Source organism: Eptatretus burgeri, chromosome 5, assembly GCF_056783735.1.
Source record: "Eptatretus burgeri isolate ZD-2024b chromosome 5, Ebu_testis_v1, whole genome shotgun sequence".
Lineage (NCBI taxonomy): Eukaryota > Metazoa > Chordata > Myxini > Myxiniformes > Myxinidae > Eptatretus > Eptatretus burgeri.
The window spans coordinates 88,893,202-88,915,241 of NC_140965.1; the positions used below are offsets into that span (position 1 = coordinate 88,893,202).

General features: G+C 42.7%; 1 protein-coding gene across 1 annotated transcript in view; it reads right to left on the bottom strand.

Moving 5' to 3' along the window:
- LOC147026919 (IQCJ-SCHIP1 readthrough transcript protein-like) overlaps positions 1-21,824 on the bottom strand; it is a 215,288-nt gene extending 193,464 nt beyond the window's left edge. Inside the window, 3 exon segments of the mRNA XM_085883595.1 lie at positions 4,745-4,819; positions 21,490-21,599; positions 21,602-21,824. Of these exon segments, the coding sequence (XP_085739721.1) occupies positions 4,745-4,819; positions 21,490-21,599; positions 21,602-21,824 (408 nt within the window).
- Positions 21,825-22,040: the final 216 nt, after the last annotated feature.

A 22,040-nucleotide genomic window follows, 5' to 3' on the forward strand; every position in this document is an offset into this window, starting at 1 on the left:
GATGACTTCACTGATGACGTCAGGAAAAATCACCCGTATTCCCGATGGGAAGTTCATTAAAATGTATGAAGCAATTTTTTTTCCATTGCACAGTTTCAGAGATACAGAGGTCCAAAGTTTATCGTTTTTTTCAAGATGGCGCCCGTACCACATGACCTATGACCTCACAATTATCAATTAAGTTTGCTTTCAAAAAAGATACATACTATGGTGAAAATTTTGTGTCGATCGGACTTACCGTTCCAGAGAAAATGATTTTTAAAGCGAAAGAACCCGCAAATTGCTGGCGGAAAAAGAATAAGGAAATAAGAAATAAACAGAAGAAAAACAATAGGTTACCCAGTCCATTTGACTGGGTACCCTAACGAGAAGGGCACTCGATAGAACGCATACCTATGTCACCTGATGCTTGGTCCACGAGAACATATCAGGCCCAATACATTTTTTAAATATCAGGCTGTGTATCGTTTTTGGCCCTTATCTCTCAATGGTGAAGAATCACTTTAAAAATTCTAGTATTCGGATCCGGATCTTCACCGAAATCTAATCAGTTTATCCTTATCACACACGGAACCTGTCCACAAAATTTCATCCACATCCATCCAAACTTTTTGAGATATCCTGTACACAGACAAACAGCCAGAAAGGGGATGAAAACATAGCCTCCTTCACCTTCGTTGGCGGAGGTAAAAACAAGGCTTGGCTGAGCTCCACTAAATTTTGCATACGTGTTGGTAGTACCCGGGTCATAGGCACAAACCACCACTCCCTCCTCACCCCCACGATGGGAAGGGGTAGACAACTTACGATTTTCGCATGTGCACGTGCCACAGTACATGTGTAGTTTACTGAAGCCTGCTGCAGACAGGGGGCATTATGAGCCACAGCACAAAATATATTTGCCCCACCTCCCCCACTATCCTTTGCCCTCCCCCAGGCTGCTCCTGAAGGGACCGGGATGTTTCTCGTGAGGTTCCCCCAGTGTAGTATACAAAGAAATTCTAAACTCATTTTCCTTAGTGTGATGAGGATTGTAATGGTATATAGAAAATAAAAGGTAGCAATAACATTAGTTTGAAATAAGATTTATAATGAATCTTTCAAATCAGGTTGACTCCCCAATGAACCTTGTCTCAAGAACCTTGTCATTTAAACCCACTTTGCTGGTGAATATATTTTGCAGATTGCGAGTGGGGAAAGACTGGTTAATTGCGTACAGCCTATCTTCCATCAGCACAGTGCATATGTGTCTGTCCCCCTTCATAAGAATGGTTTGAGTCGGGTTTTAAAGGCCAATCTTTCAACACGACTGTGTGCTCACAATTGTCTAATTTTGAGGATAAAAAAAAAACTTGAAAAACATTTTTCATAAAAGACGAATTATGTCTCTTCAATTGGAATTGCAGATGGTGACTTGAAAACCGAGCCTCATGGGTGGTGTACAGGAACGTTTTTTAAATTGCAATAAATACAAGGTGCAGGGAGGGTAAAATCACTGCACGTGATATGCAACGCCTGTAGAGTAGAAGGAGTGTTCATTTACATCCGTAGGATGTCCAATAAATAAATACGATACTGTACAAGCACACCTGATGCTAAGCCAAGGCTTCAGACAGTGCCAGGCAGCTAGCTATAGGTAAAGCAAATATGGTTTTAGGTTGTATTCAGGGGGGATCAATTTTAAATCAATACAGGTGGTTTTAACATTGTATAGGAATTTAGTAGTGAGGCCACATCTACAATATTGTGTGCAGTTTTGGTCACCACAACCTAGGAAGGACATAGCTGCCCTAGAGAGGGTTCAGCGCAGGGCTACTAGATTGATTCTGGGCCTAGCTAGACTCAGCTATGAGGAGCGGCTGAAGGAGACAGGGCTTTATTCACGAGAAAGGAGGCGGTTACGAGGAGATATGATCGAGATGTTTAAGATAATGAAAGGTATAGATAAAATATGTGCAGAAGAATTACTCAGCAGAGTATACAGTGATAGGACCAGGGGCCAGAGAGTTAAGACCATAGTAAGGCAGGGGTCTTTTACTCAGAAAGTAGTTAATGCATGGAATGGCCTCCCTGGAAAGGTAGTAGCAGCAAAAATAGTAGATGAGTTTAAATTGGAATTGGATAGGTACCTAGAAGTATTGGAGATGGAGGGGTATTGGGTTGTTGGCAGGACTTTTATGTAGCTTGAGCAATTGATATGTGATTGTGTGCGTGCGTCCAGAGTGCTGTTGGTGGGGGTCTCATCAAGGGGTGTTGTGTGGTTAATGTTGTGTGTGTGTGTGTGTGTGTGTGTTCGTTTATTTTTTTACCCCAGACCATACCCCCTCCCCTGGAAAGAAAAAATACCCTACAAAAACCACTTTATTTTTTTACAAAAAGAAACATTTTGTATTTTTCTTATATTTTGATCTAGTGTTGTGAAAATTGATCTGGTGTTGTGGCACAGGCATTATGGGCTGAAAGCCCTCCACCTGTGTCTAATTTCCTTGTATATCCTGATGAAGCGTAAATGATTTGTTTATTTAATTACCATCATGATAATCTGTTTTTTTACTTCTATTTTTAATTTACAGGATCTAAGGCTTGTGGAGCTGCCCCACACACACACACACACACACACACACACACACACACACACACACACACACACACACACACACACACACACACACACACACACACACACACACACACACACACACACACACACACGTAAAGATGAAAACATGAGACACGACACAGAACTGTGAGACGAGACAAGCGCAGCCACTGAGCTTGGGGGGAATGCCATGACTTCCCAGGGCACTCCATGTACCAGTGACGTCACAACACCACAATGGCACTGCATTACTCACCGCACTCAGCGGGGCATTTCCGAAGCAGGAATTTCCTCCTTCTTATGGATGCCAACCAATGATTACATTGGTAATGCAGCTCTGCCATATGCTCTTCACTTTACCACCTATGGCTGTTTAATCAGACAGTGATTATGTCTGCAGCAGAACCTACATCCTGTGGAAATGTGTTCAAACTCACAATTTTTGTCCATCCACAAAAGATACTTGTTTGTTTAGCAAAGAGTTGCATCATTTGGGCAAAAGAACAAAGTTTATAATCAAACCATGGATTAATTAATTGCAAAATGCTTGATGTAGATGAGATCTCCAATGGAGACTCACCTTTCATTGGGCATCATGTGGTGGTGATAGGCCAGGTGTGCTCCAAATGAGGCAATGCAATTTGGCCTATGGCAGGAAATGTTTAATTTGCCCGTGACACAGACCCAAACAATTGCTCTTGTGGGAGACACCATGTGATCTTGCATGTGTACAAATGAGACAGGACAATGAGCTTAACATTACTTCTTTACCAAATTCAAGCAAGTTTTAAAAGTGAAGACACTACCTGAAGTTTAGAAGTTATCAACAGAAGAATGTTTCATAAAGAAACGTCGAGCAAACCTAATTGGGGCACAATTTTTCTTTTCTGCAATGCAAAGAATTAGTTTTGTCAGAGAAAGAAAAAATTGGAGTTTGCCTGTTTGGCGATCCCATTTGAGCACCAAACTTGTCACGCTGAGATGCCAGGTTCCAATCCTTGCGTGCACAATGTGGATGTGTCCATTGATGACAATTTCCTTTTAATTAACGTGAAAGTACAAATTTTATATCTCCCAATGTTCCTCTTCTACACGTGATGTGGTGTACAGGTGCTTTCCTGAACCAAAGACAATAACTGGCAGTGGAAGTAAATCCATTTGGATGTGGTGACACAAGGCACTGCAAAGTGGAGCAAGCCATCCTTCAAAATGGGATTTTAATCTGGCTGTTCCATCTGCAATCACAGATGGAACAGGTAATGCAATAAATAAATATCATTTTCTGTCTATCTGTCTGCCTGTGTGTCTGTGTGTAACACCAATCACGACAAAACTACTGTGCCAATTGTCAGCAAACTTGGCACATGGACCAAGTTCGACCTCGTGGTGAACATGGGCTGTTTGGTTTCACCTGTAGTCGCGTGGGTTCGTGATGGAAGGTAGACAACAATTATCCATGTAAATGTGTATTGTGTAACGACATCCGGTGGTGTTAGCAGAGGGTATTACAATTCAGCTGTGGAGATAACTTGCATTTTTGCACTGTACATGTCCCCAGAGAGTGGAAGCCCCAAAGCCAGGAGGAGCCCAAAAAAGGAGGGGTGTGGTTCGAGGAGGCAGAGGGAGGAGAAGGGATGGGAGGAGGAACCTGGCAGTGCCGGTCACCCCTGCTAGTCGGTAATAAATCCATGATGTCATTTATCAGGGTCATACCTTTATGCCATTACCATCCATGAGCATATTATATATATATATATATATATATATATATATATATATATATATATATATATATATATATATATATATATATATATATCACAGAGAGGGGTTGTCTCGGCTCGGTATAATGTGAAGATTATGTTAAATGTGGTCTAGATAGAAAGAAACTAGGCTGAAGAGTAAATGAATAGATTAAGCAAAAGGGATGTGAATGCGCTCCAGGGATTACGGATTGAAGTTTCCCTTTATATCCATCCTTGCAAGATAATTAGGAATGCCAAAAACGGACATACTCCTGTTGATTAAATGAAAGACTCCAGTCGATTAAATCGACAAAACATTTTGAACACACAGTGAAGAAAGTTCAACTGACAAGAGATGATGAATGCATAAAGAAGAGATTCCAGATTGCGGAGAACATACCTGTGCTGTAGTGTTGTTGGCGTGCTTAGTTTCCCAGCCATCCCAGCACCGCGACTGCAGGATTTGCTGCGACACCTGCCCATAAATAGCATTTCTTTCATTGATAAGGCAACAAACCACGAATTGCATTCATGCTAACATTGTCATGCAGTGTCGTTGACAGCCATTCAAAGAGACTTGATGACTTCACAGAGGCAAAGTGTCAGCTTAAAGAGCTAACCATGAAGTACAAAGGATGCACCACAAACCTTTGATCCTGTGTGTATATGTCAGTCAACGCAGGTAATTGTGACTCCAACAAAAACAAGAGTTAAAAAGTATTAAAACTAAATCAAGTATATTTCAGTCAACCACAAGACTAAGGCCTATCTGAACTCATCAGGTCATTGGTTGTTTGGCCTTACTCACACACTTTCAAAGTGCGAGTTGGAGAAAATGAGCAGCAACAGGAATTTAAACCACAGAGGCAAGTGGATGTAGAAAGGTTATCCATGGGAGTCGGCAGAATATCTCGACAAGAACTGTCCACAACTATCTTCAAATCAACAACAACCTCTGTCCGTGATCCCATCTGAACTCTGGCTCATGACGCAGGGGACCAAGGTTCAAATCCAGTGGATAACATGTATATGTCCTTGTAAGTCATGGAAAAAGGTCACCGATGCTTCCTAATGGCCTTGTCCTGCATGTTATATTATCATCGACTTCTCTATCAGCCTAAATCAAAGGTAAATAAATATATACGAGCATAACCCGCGCTCTGCGCGACATGTTGGGGTGGATGTGTTTGAGAAAGGAACTGATGCAGAGTATCAGTAGTAATTTTACTTTAATGCAGTAAGTGGAATACGATTTCACTATTTCAGAACCATTTTATTTAATTTTTTTTTGTACCATGCACCTCATATGGTCTTTGAGATAATGTAAGCCGAATATCACGTTACTCGAGCGCAGAACAAAGTCGAAGATAGCGCGACACGAAACCACAAACTCGGACATAATATATAAGATGTATGTATATATATATATATATATATATATATATATATATATATATATATATATATATATATATATATATATATGATATCCCTGTGTTGTCAGAGGAGACCAGGGTTGCGTCAGGAAGGGCATCCGGCGTAAAACATGTGCCAAATCACTATGCGGATCATACGGATGATCCGCTGTGGCGACCCCGTACGGGAGCAGCCGAAAGAAGAAGAAGAAGAGAGATATATATATATATATATATATATATATATATATATATATATATAATATGTTTAGTATATATATATATATATATATATATATATATATATAAGATGTTTAGTATATATATATATATATATATATATATATATATATATATAAGATGTTTAGTATATATATATATATATATATATATATATATATATATATATATATATATATATATATATATATATATATATATATATATATATATATATATATATATATATATATATATATATATATATAAGATGTTTAGTATATATATATATATATATATATAAGATGTTTAGTATATATATATATATATATATATATATATATATATATATATATATATATATATATATATATGTATATATATATATATATATATATACGATGTTTATATATACGTATATATATATATATATATACGTATATATAAACATCATATATATGTATATATATATATATATATATATATATACATACATACACATATGTATTGTTATGGATTTCAGAATCGGATCTGACTAATGCATACAAACATTTAGGTCAACAGACAATTATTTCCATAAATACATGTCCAAGATAGACCCATCTCCATGTCTGGGGGGATTCTAACTTTGATGCATTGAGAAGGGTATAGAATAGATTCCATTTCTTATGGGATGGCCTTTTTCTCTTTGCGACAGACACATTGATGCACGCGAGATAGACGTTAGCCCAATGGAGGCTCATCTACCCCCTTTCCATCAGGACACATTGGCTTGGAGGTGGATGATTTATTTATACCTTAGACTTACAGAACATTTGATTAAGCACACCGTGGGCTTTTCCTGAGCAGTTATTCTGACGGTCAAATATGGCTGTGGATCATTTACCTCACCCACCTATTTTCCATCGACGTCTGACACCCACCACTTTCAGACGTTGGTGTCCACATTTTTCCATCGATATTTGATGCCCTGCTTGGCAGCTCTGTGGATGCTTGCTGGCTCTTGTTTTAGTTGGGCTGAGTGGAGAGATGATGGTTGTTGTTGCCGTTTTATGAGCGCTTCACGTTTTTGCTCAGTAATTATGGCAAATGGCTGCTTTCTGCTGTTCGTCCAGCACCACAAACATGACAAAGTAAGCCAGGCCTGTGCTGATTTGGGGTTGCATCTCACTCTGGTAAGGAAGGAAGGATCGCGAGGTTGATGGTTGGTCACATGCAACGATGTGCCAATAGGCAAGTGGATTTGTCTGATGTCTGCTTGAGGCTCCGCCCAGAATGACCGCCAATAAAAAAGATGGGGCGGCCGTTTTTCTGACAGTTTGTGGCAGCTGGGTGACGGTTATTTTCAGCTCCAGTCAGTTCCAGTCAGACGGTTGGTGAGTTGTTGACAGCCTCAGTGCCTTACAGTTCCTCACAGTGCCTCACAATGCATTACAGCACCTCACAGCTGTCTATTGGTTGTGGCTCCTGGGGACTCCTCATGGTGGGTGATGATTGGACCGTTCCTGCTGGTTCTGCTCGATACCTGCTCTTGGCATACCTGGGTCCTGGGGGTGATGACGTGACGTCGATTGATGTTCAAGCCTGTTTGCAAGTAGGTGCACGGCAAGGCAGGGCGCTGGCAACGGACCAAGACACGCTCACACATTTCGGGACATTTTATTTGACACACGACGACATCTACCTTGGAAAGCCGAGACTGGATTTCTCTCCCCCCTGAATGTTCTGCTGGGTACCCTTGTCTTGTGTTTAATTATGGAAGGCAGTGATAAGCATCTGCTCTTTGTCCGTTTCGTGCTCTGAGTGGTTCGTGCTCAGTCACCCTGAGCGAGCGGTTCGTGCTCCGTCACCCTGAGCGAGCGGTTCATGCTCCGTCACCCTGAGCGAGCGGTTCGTGCTCCGTCACCCTGAGCGAGCGGTTCATGCTCCGTCACCCTGAGCGAGCGGTTCATGCTCCGTCACCCTGAGCGAGCAGTTCATGCTCCATCACCCTGAACGAGTAGTTCGTGCTCAGTCACCCTGAGTGAGCGGTTCATGCTCCGTCACTCTGAGCGAGTGGTTCGTGCTCCGTCACCCTGAGCGAGCGGTTCATGATCTGTCACCCTAAGCGAGCGGTTCGTGCTTCGTGAACCTGAGCGAGCGGTTCGTGCTCCATCACCCTGAGTGAGCGGTTCGTGCATCGTCACCCTAAGTGAGTGGTTCATGCTATGTCACCCGATTTCTGAGAAGATTGCAAAATTGTCTTCTAAATTACCGAGTTAATGTGTTTTCTAAATTACCGAGTTAACGTGTTTTCTAAATTACCGAGTTAACGTGTTTTCTAAATTACTGAGTGAACAAGTTTTCTAAATTACCGAGTGAACGTGTTTTCTATATTTCCGAGTGAACGTGTTTTCTAAATTACCGAGTGAACGTGTTTTCTATATTTCCGAGTGAACGTGTTTTCTAAATTGGCAAGTTAACGTGTTTTCGATATTTCCAAGTGAATGTGTTTTCTAAATCATGGAGTGAACGTGTTTTCTAAATTACGGAGTGAACGTGTTTTCTAAATTACGGAGTGAACGTGTTTTCTAAATTACCGAGTGAACGTGTTTTCTAAATTACCGAGTGAACGTGTTTTCTAAATTACCGAGTGGACGTGTTTTCTAAATTACCGAGTGAACGTGTTTTCTAAATTACCGAGTGAACGTGTTTTCTATATTTCTGAGTGAATGTGTTTTCTATATTTCCGAGTGAACGTGTTTTCTAAATTGGCAAGTTAACGTGTTTTCGATATTTCCAAGTGAATGTGTTTTCTAAATCATGGAGTGAACGTGTTTTCTAAATTACGGAGTGAACGTGTTTTCTAAATTACCGAGTGAACGTGTTTTCTAAATTACCGAGTGAACATGTTTTCTAAATTACCGAGTGAACGTGTTTTCTAAATTGCCAAGTTAACATGTTTTCTATATTTCCGAGTGAACATGTTTTCTATATTTCCGAGTGAACATGTTTTCTAAATTTCCGAGTGAACGTGTTTTCTACATTACCGAGTGAACGCGTTTTCCAAATTACCGAGTGAACATGTTTTCTAAATTACCAAGTGAACGTGTTTTCTAAATTACTGAGTGAACAAGTTTTCTAAATTACCGAGTGAACATGTTTTCTATATTTCCGAGTGAACGTGTTTTCTATATTTCCGAGTGAACGTGTTTTCTAAATTTCCGAGTGAACGTGTTTTCTACATTACCGAGTGAACGCGTTTTCCAAATTACCGAGTGAACATGTTTTCTAAATTACCAAGTGAACGTGTTTTCTAAATTACAGAGTGAACAAGTTTTCTAAATTACTGAGTGAACGTGTTTTCTAAATTACCAAGTGAAAGTGTTTTTCTATATTGCCGAGTGAGCGTGTTTTCTAAATTACCGAATAAACGTGTTTTCTAAATTACCGAGTGAACGTGTTTTCTAAATTACCGAGTGAATGTGTTTTCTATATTTCCGAGTGAATGTGTTTTCTATATTTCCGAGTGAACGTGTTTTCTATATTTCCGAGTGAACTTGTTTTCTAAATTTCCGAGTGAACGCGTTTTCCAAATTACCGAGTGAACATGTTTTCTAAATTACCAAGTGAACGTGTTTTCTAAATTACTGAGTGAACAAGTTTTCTAAATTACCGAGTGAACGTGTTTTCTATATTTCTGAGTGAACGTGTTTTCTACATTAAGAGTGAACGCGTTTTCCAAATTACCGAGTGAACATGTTTTCTAAATTACCAAGTGAACGTGTTTTCTAAATTACAGAGTGAACAAGTTTTCTAAATTACTGAGTGAACGTGTTTTCTAAATTACCAAGTGAAAGTGTTTTTCTATATTGCCGAGTGAGCGTGTTTTCTAAATTACCGAATAAACGTGTTTTCTAAATTACCGAGTGAACGTGTTTTCTATATTTCCGAGTGAACATGTTTTCTAAATTTCCGAGTGAACGTGTTTTCTACATTCCCGAGTGAACGTGTTTTCTATATTTCCGAGTGAACGTGTTTTCTAAATTTCCGAGTGAACGTGTTTTCTACATTACCGAGTGAACGCGTTTTCCAAATTACCGAGTGAACATGTTTTCTAAATTACCAAGTGAACGTGTTTTCTAAATTACCGAGTGAACGTGTTTTCTAAATTACCGAGTGAACTTGTTTTATAAATTGCCAAGTTAACGCGTTTTCCATATTTCCGAGTGAACGTGTTTTCTAAATTACCGAGTGAACAGGTCAGGTCAGGTATGGGAGCATGTGCCAGAACAGCGCGTCGCTGCGTCCACTTTCCGCCGGTACTCCAGGGGCCTCCATCTGGCCATCCCCCAGGCAGATGCCAGACCCATCCCCATCTCCTTGAGATGATGGTCAACCTGCTGCAACCATGAGGCACGTGGTCGGCCCACTGGCCTCCTCCACTCATGAGACTCCCTCACTGAGAGAATCTGGTAAGCACGATCAGCGTCAGGAAAACGAGCCACATGTCCATACAGCCGCAACTGACGCTCACGGACTATGCAGGTAACAAATCTCATCCGATTCTCTCTCAGCAACCGCTCGTTGGATACAAAATCCGACCAGCGATATCCAAGGATTCTCCGAAGAGACCTGGTACCAAAGGAAATAAGTCTCCGTCTCAGATCCTTGGTCAGAGTCCAAGTCTTGCACCCATAGAGCAAGACTGGAAGTACCAAGGACCTGAAGACTTGGACTTTCGTCCTCCCGCACAGGTACCGGCAGCGCCACACCCCATGATCCAGTGAATCCATGACTCCCCAGGCCCGACCCAGACGTCTATTGACTCGCAGCCAGCAGAGACATGAATATCACTGCCAAGGTAAGTGAATCTCTCCACGACCTCAACATCCTCACCACAAACAGACACAGACAGGACAGCAGCATCCAAGATGTCACCGAAAGCCTGGATCTTAGTTTTGACCCAAGAAACCCGTAATCCCAGCGGCTCCGACTCCTCATTCAGCACCTCGAGGGCCCCCAAAAGGATGTCTAAAGTCTCCGCAAAGATGACTGCATCATCTGCAAAATCAAGGTCCGAGATCTTTACATTCCCAAACGATGCACCGCAACTTGATCTCTCCGACATCCTCCCTAAAATCCAGTCCATACAAGTGCTGAAAAGTGTGGGGGCAAGTACACATCCCTGATGAACTCCAGTAACAACTGTAAATAAGTCAGAGGTGGTACCACCACACTTCACAGCACTCTCAGTCCCAGAGTAGAGTTCAGACATCAGATTGATCAGTTTTGGTGGCACCCCACGAAGACCAAGAATCCTCCAGAGGACATCCCGATTCACTGAATCGAACGCTTTACAGAGATCAACATAGGCTGCAAGCAGCCCCTGCCGAAACTCGTCTGCGTTCAGTGAGGACACGAAGTGCAAGGATACGGTCAACCTCTTTGGTGTAAAGCCTGACTGCTCTGGACGCTGATGCTCAAGCAGATGGTGGCGAACCCTATCAAGAATTATCCGAGCAAAGACCTTGCCTGGCACTGAGAGCAGCGTCACCCCTCGGTAGTTGTTGCAGTCTTGGCGATCACCCTTCCCTTTCCAGAGAGGGACAACAAGGCCTCTCTTACAGTCAGTTGGGATGATGCCTGTGTTCCAGGCAGAGCACAAAACTGCATGCAACGACACGAGTGCAGCATTTCCACCAGCCTTGAGAAGTTCGGCATGGATGCCACAGATCCCTGGAGCTTTGCCCCGTTTCAACTGGTTCACCGCAGCCCGTGTTTCCACAAGCGAAGGTGGACCACAGTTGATTTGAGGGTCAGCAACAGGGATTGTAACACCCTTGACGTCCAACTCGACAGCTGGGGGATCAGCCTGGTACAACCGCTCAAAGTAACCGGCCCAGCGGGCCTTCACTTCAGACTCCTCTGTCAAGAGCCTACCACTCTCTGCTCGAACTGCAGTGCTCCGAGGGATGGGCTTGGATGAACGTAATGCGCAAATTCCCCTGTAAGCGGGACGAGAATCACCTGTCCACAGGTGATGCTCTACCCCCTCACAGATTCCTCGCACATAGGCCTCCTTGTCCACCCTCAGTGCACGTACAGTTTTACGCCTCAGCTCCCTGAACAGCTCAGCTCTGCCATTCAGCCTGGCCCTGCGACTCTGATCAATGGTATCCAGTGTCCCTCCAGAGACAAAATTTTTCTTTGCCCTGCGGTGAGTTCCAAGACATCCACCGGCAACATCAAGGACGGTGGTCTTGAAGGCGCTCCACAACTCTTCAGGACCCCCCAAAGCACCCAGACCCCCCAAGTGTCCACTCAGCCTGTTCGCAAACTCCTCAGCTACTCTCTCATCCCTGAGCTTGGCAACATCCAGCCTAGGCTGGGATGGTACCATTCTCCAGGATTTAAGGTGCAGCTTTAGAGTTGCTACAACAAGCCTGTGGTCAGTATTGAGGAACTGAGCACTCCGGTAGACCCTGCAGTTCTGGATCATCCTCCAACGACCGTCAATGAGGATATGGTCAATCTCCTTTGCCACTCCGCCAGCGTTGGAATACCAAGTCCAGCGATGAGCTTGTGGGCGCTGAAACCATGAACCAGCCACCCTAAGTCCATGACTTCTTGCAAAGTCAAGGAACTTAGTGCTATTCTGGTTCATAGTTCCTGACCCATGGGGACCAACACACACCTCATAACCATCCCTATCAGTTCCAGTCGATGCATTGAAATCCCCCAAGACTAGAAGTGTATCTCGTCTGGGGCACTGATCAACCACAGACTCGAGTGTGGCGTAGAATGCATCCTTCACGGTGAGATCACTCGCCTCAGTCGGAGCATAAACACAGACCAGGGAAATGACACCTAAGGAGTGACGAATCCTTAATCTCATAATACGCTCGTTGACCGGTGTTACCTCAATTATCATTGGGGTCAGCTTATTGGACACAGCTACAGCAACTCCTTGGGTATGGTAACCATCAGAGCGACCAGACCAATAGTAGGTGTAACCACCCACCATTATCTCTCCGCAATCCGGTCTCAGAACCTCAGAGAGAGCTGCAATCCCGATGTCCAAACGCTTGAGCTCAGATGATAACAGAGACAGGTGATCATCCTCTCTTAGGGATAGGACATTCCAGGCACCCACCCGAAGGGACCGCCTCAGGTTAACCCAAGGAGACCGCCGTCTGGTGGACGACACCTCAGCACCACTCCGACACACTCTCCCGCAATCTGACCCAGGGATGTTACCCTATGGTTTCCCTCCGATCAAAGATTGGGGGTCCCGAAGGCTTTGCCCCAATCCCGTCATCCAGTGAGCTGCCCTGCGAAGGGAAGCTGCACAGGAGGTACTCCCACGGAGTGGGTTTTCAGATTTTTTTGCGTTTTTACGTTTTGCGGAATGAAGGGTTTTACGGTGGCCGGAGTGCAAATCCTGCCACCAACCTCCTAATAAGAAGTCACCCAACTGCAGGAGGACGTCTGCAGACACAGTTGGGCACTAGATATGGATGGTCGTTGGCTCACACAGAGCTCCTCCGCCCTTTGACAGGTTTTGTTTTAAATCCTGCTGGGTGTCCATATCCAAACACCCCCCTCACCACAAAACGTGGTGGGGGAGACGGTTTAGTCGCCAACAACCCGACCATGGAACAGGTTAGTACAGGTTTACATGGTACCTGTAGCAGGTACCGAGTGATCATGTTTTCTAAATTACCGAGTGAACGTGTTTTCTATATTTCCGAGTGAATGTGTTTTCTAAATTGCCAAGTTAACGCGGATAACAACACAAAAGTTCTGTGCTGACAAACAGACAGACAGACTGTTTGTTTGTCTGACAGACAAACAAACGGACTCAAATGCAACACCGTCTCTGAATCCTTCAGCGAGAGAAATAACCAAATGTTTTGGAAACAGGCTCGAGAACAAAGGAAAGCCTGATAGAACCATAGAACCTGATAGAACCTATTACAGAGGCCCACGGACATGTACGCGCGCGCACACACACACACGCACACACACACACACACACACACACACACACACACACACACACACACACACACACAAAACGGTGGCTGAGGACTTTAATCACGAGCTCCAGCTCGGAGGACAGGTGAGCTGAAACTCAGAGCTTGACTCGAACCTTTCCACCTCGTGTGGTCTTCAACTTGTCCGGACCCGGGCTCCAGTGAGAGTGAGCTGGATCCAATCGCCGGGATCCTTCCCCAGCTCCCGCGAATCCTCCCGCGCTTCTCAACACGTGCCGGTGAGACGAGGCGCCGATCCTTCCTGTCGATCGTCGCTTCCCCAAGGATCCAACTCCAAGAAGAGGCCGATGTGTTGCACCAAGCCGGGAAACAAAATGGAGAACAAAAAGCTCCACGAACTAAGAAGAAGAGGAAGAAGCCTCCACTCGCAGCTCGAGCCGAACAACCGGCTCAAGTTCCTTCCAAAACAAAGCAGCAGCCGAAGCTCACTGAGCCAGCCGAAGCAAAAAGCTTACTCCTCCCACGGGACTCCCACGAACTCAGCCCTACCACGGGACTCCCACGGGACTCTTTACGAACTCTTTACATGGGACTTTCACGAACTCAGCCCACGAACTCAGCCCAACCACGGGACTCCCACGAACTCTCTTTTGAACAAAGAAAAGATGTCCTCTTTATCCTTTGCACCCCCTCCCCCGCACCCGGCGTCACTCATGCCCTCGTGATCCACCCCCCCCCCCGCTCAACCACGGGTGGGAGGGAGTTGTTGACGTCACCGCAAGGTTCTTCTTCCTCTTTGCAAAAGAGGGGGAGGGACGTCTCCATTGTTCGCTCCCTAACTATTAAATCGATCCGCAGCGCATCTAATCGATTTCAAAACATTTCAACGATGGAAGGTGAGCTATCTAGGGAACATGCACTTATCGACATAGCTGACTCAGGGAACATGTATGGTGAGTGCAATTGAATTCCAAATTCGTAACAATACCAAATAAAAGATATGGATGCTCATTGATTAATTGCTCTTTCCCCATCATGAGCATTTTGGCGTCTTAAATAACATATATGTCACCTGATATTGCCATTGTTGTTAAAAGGCCAAAAGGTAGTCCATCCCATCACCACGTTAATTTTGAACTAAGCTCGAGTTGCTTAATGAAGCACTCACCGATTCAACTCACAAGTGGAGCATCAACCTGCAGCGACAAACAAAACAAAACTCCCAAAGATATGTTAATGCATTACTATATTAATATTTATGTATGGAATCATAATTGTCACAAGGTGTGTTTCAGACTATGTATTGTTATTATAACATGGTATCTTTTTCTCGTGTAGAAAATAATCCATCTGTCATTCAGCCCCAAATGCTTAATTGGTAATCCTTTTACCAGCCCAGTAATCGAACGCTCATCCATTAAACATAGCTCGCTTATTCTGTTTGCAATGGCTCCACAGCCCTATTTCCGTTTAATGGAAGATGCAATGCATGGGTAATATTTTTAATGCCACAGTTATGGGATTTAATATAATACGAGCAAGAACCTGTGGAAATTCCCTCTAATCCAATGTAAAGTGTGACATCAAGTCCTCAACCTCTCCCAAACCAAGTGCTCAACCCCCCCCCCCCTTTTTTCACCACAAGCCCCAAACTCCCCCCAAAGCCTCAACCCTCCTCGGCCAACTCTCTATCCCCGCTCGGCACCTACACCACAACTCTGTCATCTCTTCCTCCTTTCCTCAACCCCCCCACCAACCTCAATCCAACTTAGTCATCCTCTTCCCCTTCCTTCAACAAGTCCCAAAGCCCAGGTCTCCAACTGTCCCCCTCTCCAACAAAGCCTCAACCACCCTCTCCCAACTCTCTGCCCCCCCCCAACCCCAATTGCTCTCCTCTCCCCTTTCTTCTTCAAGTCCTCAAATCTCCCCCCCCCCTTCCCTCCTAGCACCCCAACCTCCCTTTCTCAACTCTCTAACCCCACTCCAAACTCAATGCCTCCAACCCCAAACTTTCTGTCCTCCCCTTCCCCTTTGTTCCCATTCCAATAATTTTACACAAGGAACTTTGGCACAAAAGGAGGCCTTTCAGTCTATCATTTCTATATTTTTATTGTCCACAGGAAACAGAAATTTTTTTTATCCAATGGCAATTCAATTCAAAAAGGGTTCATCACATCCTTTTAACGTAAGCATCAAACATTTGAATTTAGTTCGGCACAAATGATAGTCTGAAACGACACGATCACGAAGATATGGAAAGCCTCAATAATTAAAACATGCCTGCATTGTTCCTAACTTTTTCCTCTTTACGTTCATTAAGAACAATGTTAAAAGTAAATAAAGACGGAACATTAAATTCACAATCTCTTCCCCTTTCTTCCCGTTAACAACATTATTGTTCTGTTCATTCAGAACAATATTAAAAGTAAGTTTAAGAAAACACTTTTAATTCACAATCTTGCGAGGTTCTGTCATCTCGCGATTCTTCAGTAAAAGTTGTGGTTAAGTAAGATTAATGATTAAAAAAAACAAGTTCAAATGAGCTAAGATCCTCGTCCTCTTAATGGTGACGTCAGAAAAACGAATATGACGTCATTGTGATGTATCAGGTTTGCGATAAATTATCTGTGCTAATGCCCGGCTCGATTCCCGCAAACAAAATTCAAACAGCTTGCCTAGTTTCGGAAATAATGGTACAGGCGATTTCCATTAGTGGCGATATTATGTCAACGTTTTTTCTAGGAAGAATTTCCAAAATCGGAGGTGATTACTACCTGCGCGTGGCCTTTCTGCATATACATGGCAAGTTTCATGAAGATCTGATGAAAACTCTGGGTTGTGAAACAAAAAATAAGAATGACGTCATAAAAATTTATATGACGTCATAGTGATGTATCATATGTGCGGTAATTAATCTCTGCTAATGCCCTGTTCGATTCCCGCAAACAGAATTCAAAAAGCTTGCCTAGTTTCAGAGATAATTTTTTCGGCGATTTCCATTAGCGGAGATATTTTGACGTCATAACTTTTTTTCTAGGAGAAATTTTCAAAATCGGAGATGGTTACTGTCTGCACATGGTATTTTTACATATATATGCCAAGTTTCAGGAAGTTTCGATGAAAACTGTAGGCTGTGAAACGAAAAAGTCCACAAGAAGAAGATGAGGAACAACAACGTGAGTAAGACTTAGAGATCCTCCACGAGGATCTAAAAAAACATCTAAGATTATTCGTAATGGGAAAAAATAATATGCAACTGGATCTCCTCGGACAACGACCTTCATAATGAATTTGTTTTATGGTTCCTAGTCGAGTAGTTGAAGAAAAAATCGTTTGGATAGACAGAGAGACAAACAAACAAAATTAGGGAGCTGTCTTGAAAAACAAGGACATAGGTGGGGTTTATGGGTGGCAAATTTGATTGGTCATGATAACGCAAAATGCTGTAATATTGTCCAAATACTGCCAAACGGAAGTGTTTTGAAAGTGCCAAGAAGGCGATTTGTGTTCTCCAGTGTTCAAGGATATAATTCAACTGAAATAAAATAAAGATTTTGAAGGTTGAAGAAAAAGACAAATTTGGAAGTTTATCACCGTTGTCTTTTACACCACCTTATCTAACACGTTACATTAGTTATTCATGCCTGTTATTTGTGTCCTTTCTGACATCCTTTAAAATAGTGTTTCTTGTTTGAAATGATTTTCAATTTTGTTTGACAGCCAGGCAGGCAGATAGAGTAAAAAAAATCCCACTACTCTCTGTGCATGCGCAATCGGAACAAATTTAGAGCCAAAGTACTGCGGAACTACAGGTTCGTTTTCCTGTTTATGTTGAAAATATAACATTCAATTGAAATTAAGTTGTGCCTCAATCATAAACTGATGTTTGAAGACCGAAGCATATTATTACCCCATGCATGCAAAGTGAAAAGTAGGGTTCAGCAATTGGTTCATGATCGTCCATCCCCCTGTCTGTCTTATCAGTTTATGATCGTCAGTTTATGATCAAGGAACAACTTATTTAAATCGAATGTTATATTTTCAACATGAATAGGAAGACAATAAATATGCCATTTTACCGTACTGTGGCTTTGGATTTCACCCGATCGTGCATGGGCAGAGAGGAATGGCATAATATTTTTACTCTGTCTCCCAGCCTGCAGTCAAACAAAATTGAAAATCATTCCAAACAGGAAATATACTGTTGTTAAGGATGTCATAAAGGACACAAACAACAGGCACAAATAACTAATGTAATGTGTGAGATAAGGTGATGTAATAGATGCTGAAGAAAACGGCGGTAAAATCTGAATTCCTTTATTTATATGACTTTTACAATCTTTATTTTATTTTAATTTAATTATACACTTGAAGAATGTCAAACACAAATCGCCTGTCATAATACTTTCAAAAACCTCCAGTTTTGCAGTCCTTAAATTTAAATAAAGTTTCAATGGGGTGGTGTATAAGGGTCCTGTTCGGAACTGCTTCTGAATTACTTCAACAGCACTATATTTTCAAATTTCTTTTTTTAACAATCGTGAAAATCATTATCGATCTATAATTCCAGCAGTCTGTGTGTGTGTCTGTGACCACTGTTTCTCGACAACCACTGGCCCGATCTAATTGAAACTTGCCAGGTATATTGCTGGGTCCCTGTGGATGTGGCTTTTCAAGGTTTGATATTAATCGGACAAGTGCTTCCCAAGTTATGGCCATTTATTTACCAAACCAATGAAAGGACACATTGCTGCGTAGGCCGGTGCGCGGCCAGCCGACGATGACGTCACGTGCCGTGCCGGTTACGATGGGGGATCGTGCCTTAGTTACCGTGGCGTAGGAGTGGCAATGGTCAATGGCAGCGAATGTCATGGCAAGCAAAGTCAGGGAGGTAAACTTAATTTTAATTTTGATTATAATTAACTCTGTGTGTGTAAGTATCACAGCAGTTGTTACTTCAATGCAAGCGATAATTCGTGGAATGCAAGTGAACATTCCGTACAGGAACGCACCACTTCCGGATAGTGATGACTTACTGTATTCTAATCATTTCTCGATTTCTTATGCACATTTATAGATAAACACAATGCCCCAATTCAGTTGTCGTTTACGAGAGCAAAGGAACGGCCTGTGTGGTTGTTTGAAAGTTGTTTTTTTTGGTTTGCACGTACGGCCACGCACGTACGGGCATGTGAGAGCGAAGGAACGGCCTGTGTGGTTGTTGTTTCTGGCTCGCGGTTTGAATGTTTTTTTTTGTTGTTTTTTTCTTTAACACGTACGGCCACGCACGTACGGGCACGTACTAATTTTATTAAAATTGAAGTACCACTGTGTGGGGTATTGTGTTCTTTGAACTCTTTTGTGTAAAGAGGATGGGACAATGGCACCAGTGTGCAATGAACACCCTGCTGTTAAGCCCAAGCATCAAATCTCCAAAGTTAAGCTAAGGAAAGGAAACATTGATGAAGCAAACAATAAGATTGGATTTGAGAAGGCAAAATAAACCGCCCTGGATGTGAATGATCAAGTGAGTTGAGTTCACTCAGATTTGAAATTCAGCTCCAAAGTCATCACCAACGTTTAGTTTAGCAGATTCTCATTTTCAACAGTCGTAAAATAAAAAAAATAATGGGTTGGAGATTAATTGGTTTCCTGCACACGAGGCGGCACTGGCACACTGGAACGCTTAGTTTCTGGATTAATGACATCATCCTTTTACAAGAAGAGGGTGCTCTGGTTTATGAGGAGCAGAGAGATTTAAAAGGGCCAAAATCCTAATAACTTATGAGGACTGTTGACTTATGATTTGAATATCAACAGAAGATGTAATTGAGATGTTTGAATATCCCGCCATGGGAAGGAAGGGATGGTGGAAATCTACCAATGACGTCATTGGTCAAAGTCAAAAGGACCTCCTCTCCCCAAGCTTGAAGGAATGGTCCTGCATCAGCGAAACAGCACAGATTATGTTATTCCTTTTATATACCATTTACAACTGGTGTCAGGCATCCTGACCAGTGGGTGAGTTGATTTTAAATCAATGGAATAATCTTTGGAGGAGAAAAACTTTTTGACTAATTTTTTTTATCATACTGGTAATAAACACTTTAATTATTGTTACGTCTGCATCTGCATGACCATAACAGTGGTGTCGATATACTCCATATGAAACGATCTTTCTGTGTTTGAATATATACAAAGTGGTGAAAACGAAGACCATTGGTCATGCTATTAAAATAGTTTCCTGATGATCTAGTGCCCTTTTTCAGTGATACGGTGGTGTAACCTTAAAGGCTTCTGAGGTTAAGAACAGCTCTTGGCTGAGCTGTTTTTTTAAATTTCACAAACTTATCTGCAGAGTGCAGAAATGGCCAAGGGCCGAGATGGCTGGACTTCTTTGGACCCCAAGCATGGGAGCTGTTCCATACTTCCCAAACTTCCCACTTGTACACACAATGGCTAAAAGACTTGTCTTAAGCAGAATTGCAGAAATGATTTATTATTCTCAGCAATGAGCAAACCTTTGCACTCGCAGAGGTATAACTCGTACTGTTTGCGCAATTATGTCAAGGTAAGTACAACTTCCAGGTAAAGATGCAGCATTGGGGTCTAAAATAATAAATTACGAGGTTTCTTAAAGTTTTAAAGTTGTAAGTCATGACTAAGGGCACACTCACATGGTAACCAACTGTCCACCTTTGGATGCAAGAACCATAGCAAAGTCCTCTCAGGACTGCCAACAGGCATGCTAAGACAATGATAGGTCTACTTGGATGTCTTGATATTAAGCCTACATAGCATTCTGCTGGACAGACATTGTGTTCGTGTCAAATAATTTTTCTGAACTCCAGAGTGATCGTGAAATGAGATCGAGTGAAGGCCCCTATTAGTGCACATGTAATTCATACGGAGCCGCAGCTGGTTCCATGAACACACAGAGTGGCAGAGAATATTGGCTTTGGGCGCATTTCATCTTGTCACGGCATCCGATTTAATCAGCATGGTGGTAATACCTGTGGGTAAGCTAAGAAAGCTCTGAGATCATTCAAGCCAAAGTGAATGCATCTTCTGAAGACCAAATGCGACAGACGTATTCCAATCCAGGTTTACCCTCAGTCATCTCCGACTCCACATTTACATCAGGCTGACACAGGTTTGGTGAAACTAAAACTTTCATGCTTTGATAACTTCCCAGGTACAAAAAAACCACTCTGGTCATTCAGAAAGTAGTTGATTTGTTGGCATGGTAAAGGATGCTGATAAAGATGGGAAATAAGATAAACTCATCAAGGATGAATGAAATGCATGGGTCTCATGCAAAATGTGCAAATCTCTTGTGAAATGTGTGAGAGTTGAGCATTAGGTAAAGAAAGAGATTGAATCCTATATGCAGCCCACAAAACAAAGTATAAAATGAACAATTGTTTTAAAAGGTTTAAGCAACCTTGCTGAATTCCAAAAGCAAACAGGAGCAGCTAATTTGCATTTGGTAACTTCGGCCCCAGGGGCTCAAGCCCCTCTAAGCCACTCACCGGCACTGCTGTGCTCATGTCTTCAACGTCGTCCCCACGAGCAGCCACCGCCCTGCCACGGCGCAGCGATGTAAGGGCAGGAACGGAGACTATGAGGTGGGAGTGGGGGGAGGAGGGGGTTTGTGCTTGAGAGTGGGGGTAGTGAGGAGCTTGAGAGGGTGCATGCGGGAGGGAGGAGTGCTTGGTGCACTGCAATGGGCCTTGATGGCGATCCTTTCCACTATACTCATGAAGGGACTGGATTGGCTGTGTCCCAGCTGAGCATCAATCAGGGGATGCGCCAGCTTCGCCCAACTCCACACTCCAGTCGACCAGGATGAACGTGCTTCTTCCATGTAAAGATGCAATCAAACAGGGAATTCATGCTTACTGTTTGTAAGGATCTTAATTGCTTGCATGCATTTTCAGAGACAAAAAAAATTACATTCTAAAGGCAAGCCAATAACTTTTATAAAATACGCACTGGAATTATAAACTCAAAAGGTGCCTTGCCCTGCTCGTGTTCCTATTGGAATCGCTGGCTCATGATGAAGGGAACCCAGGCTCACTTA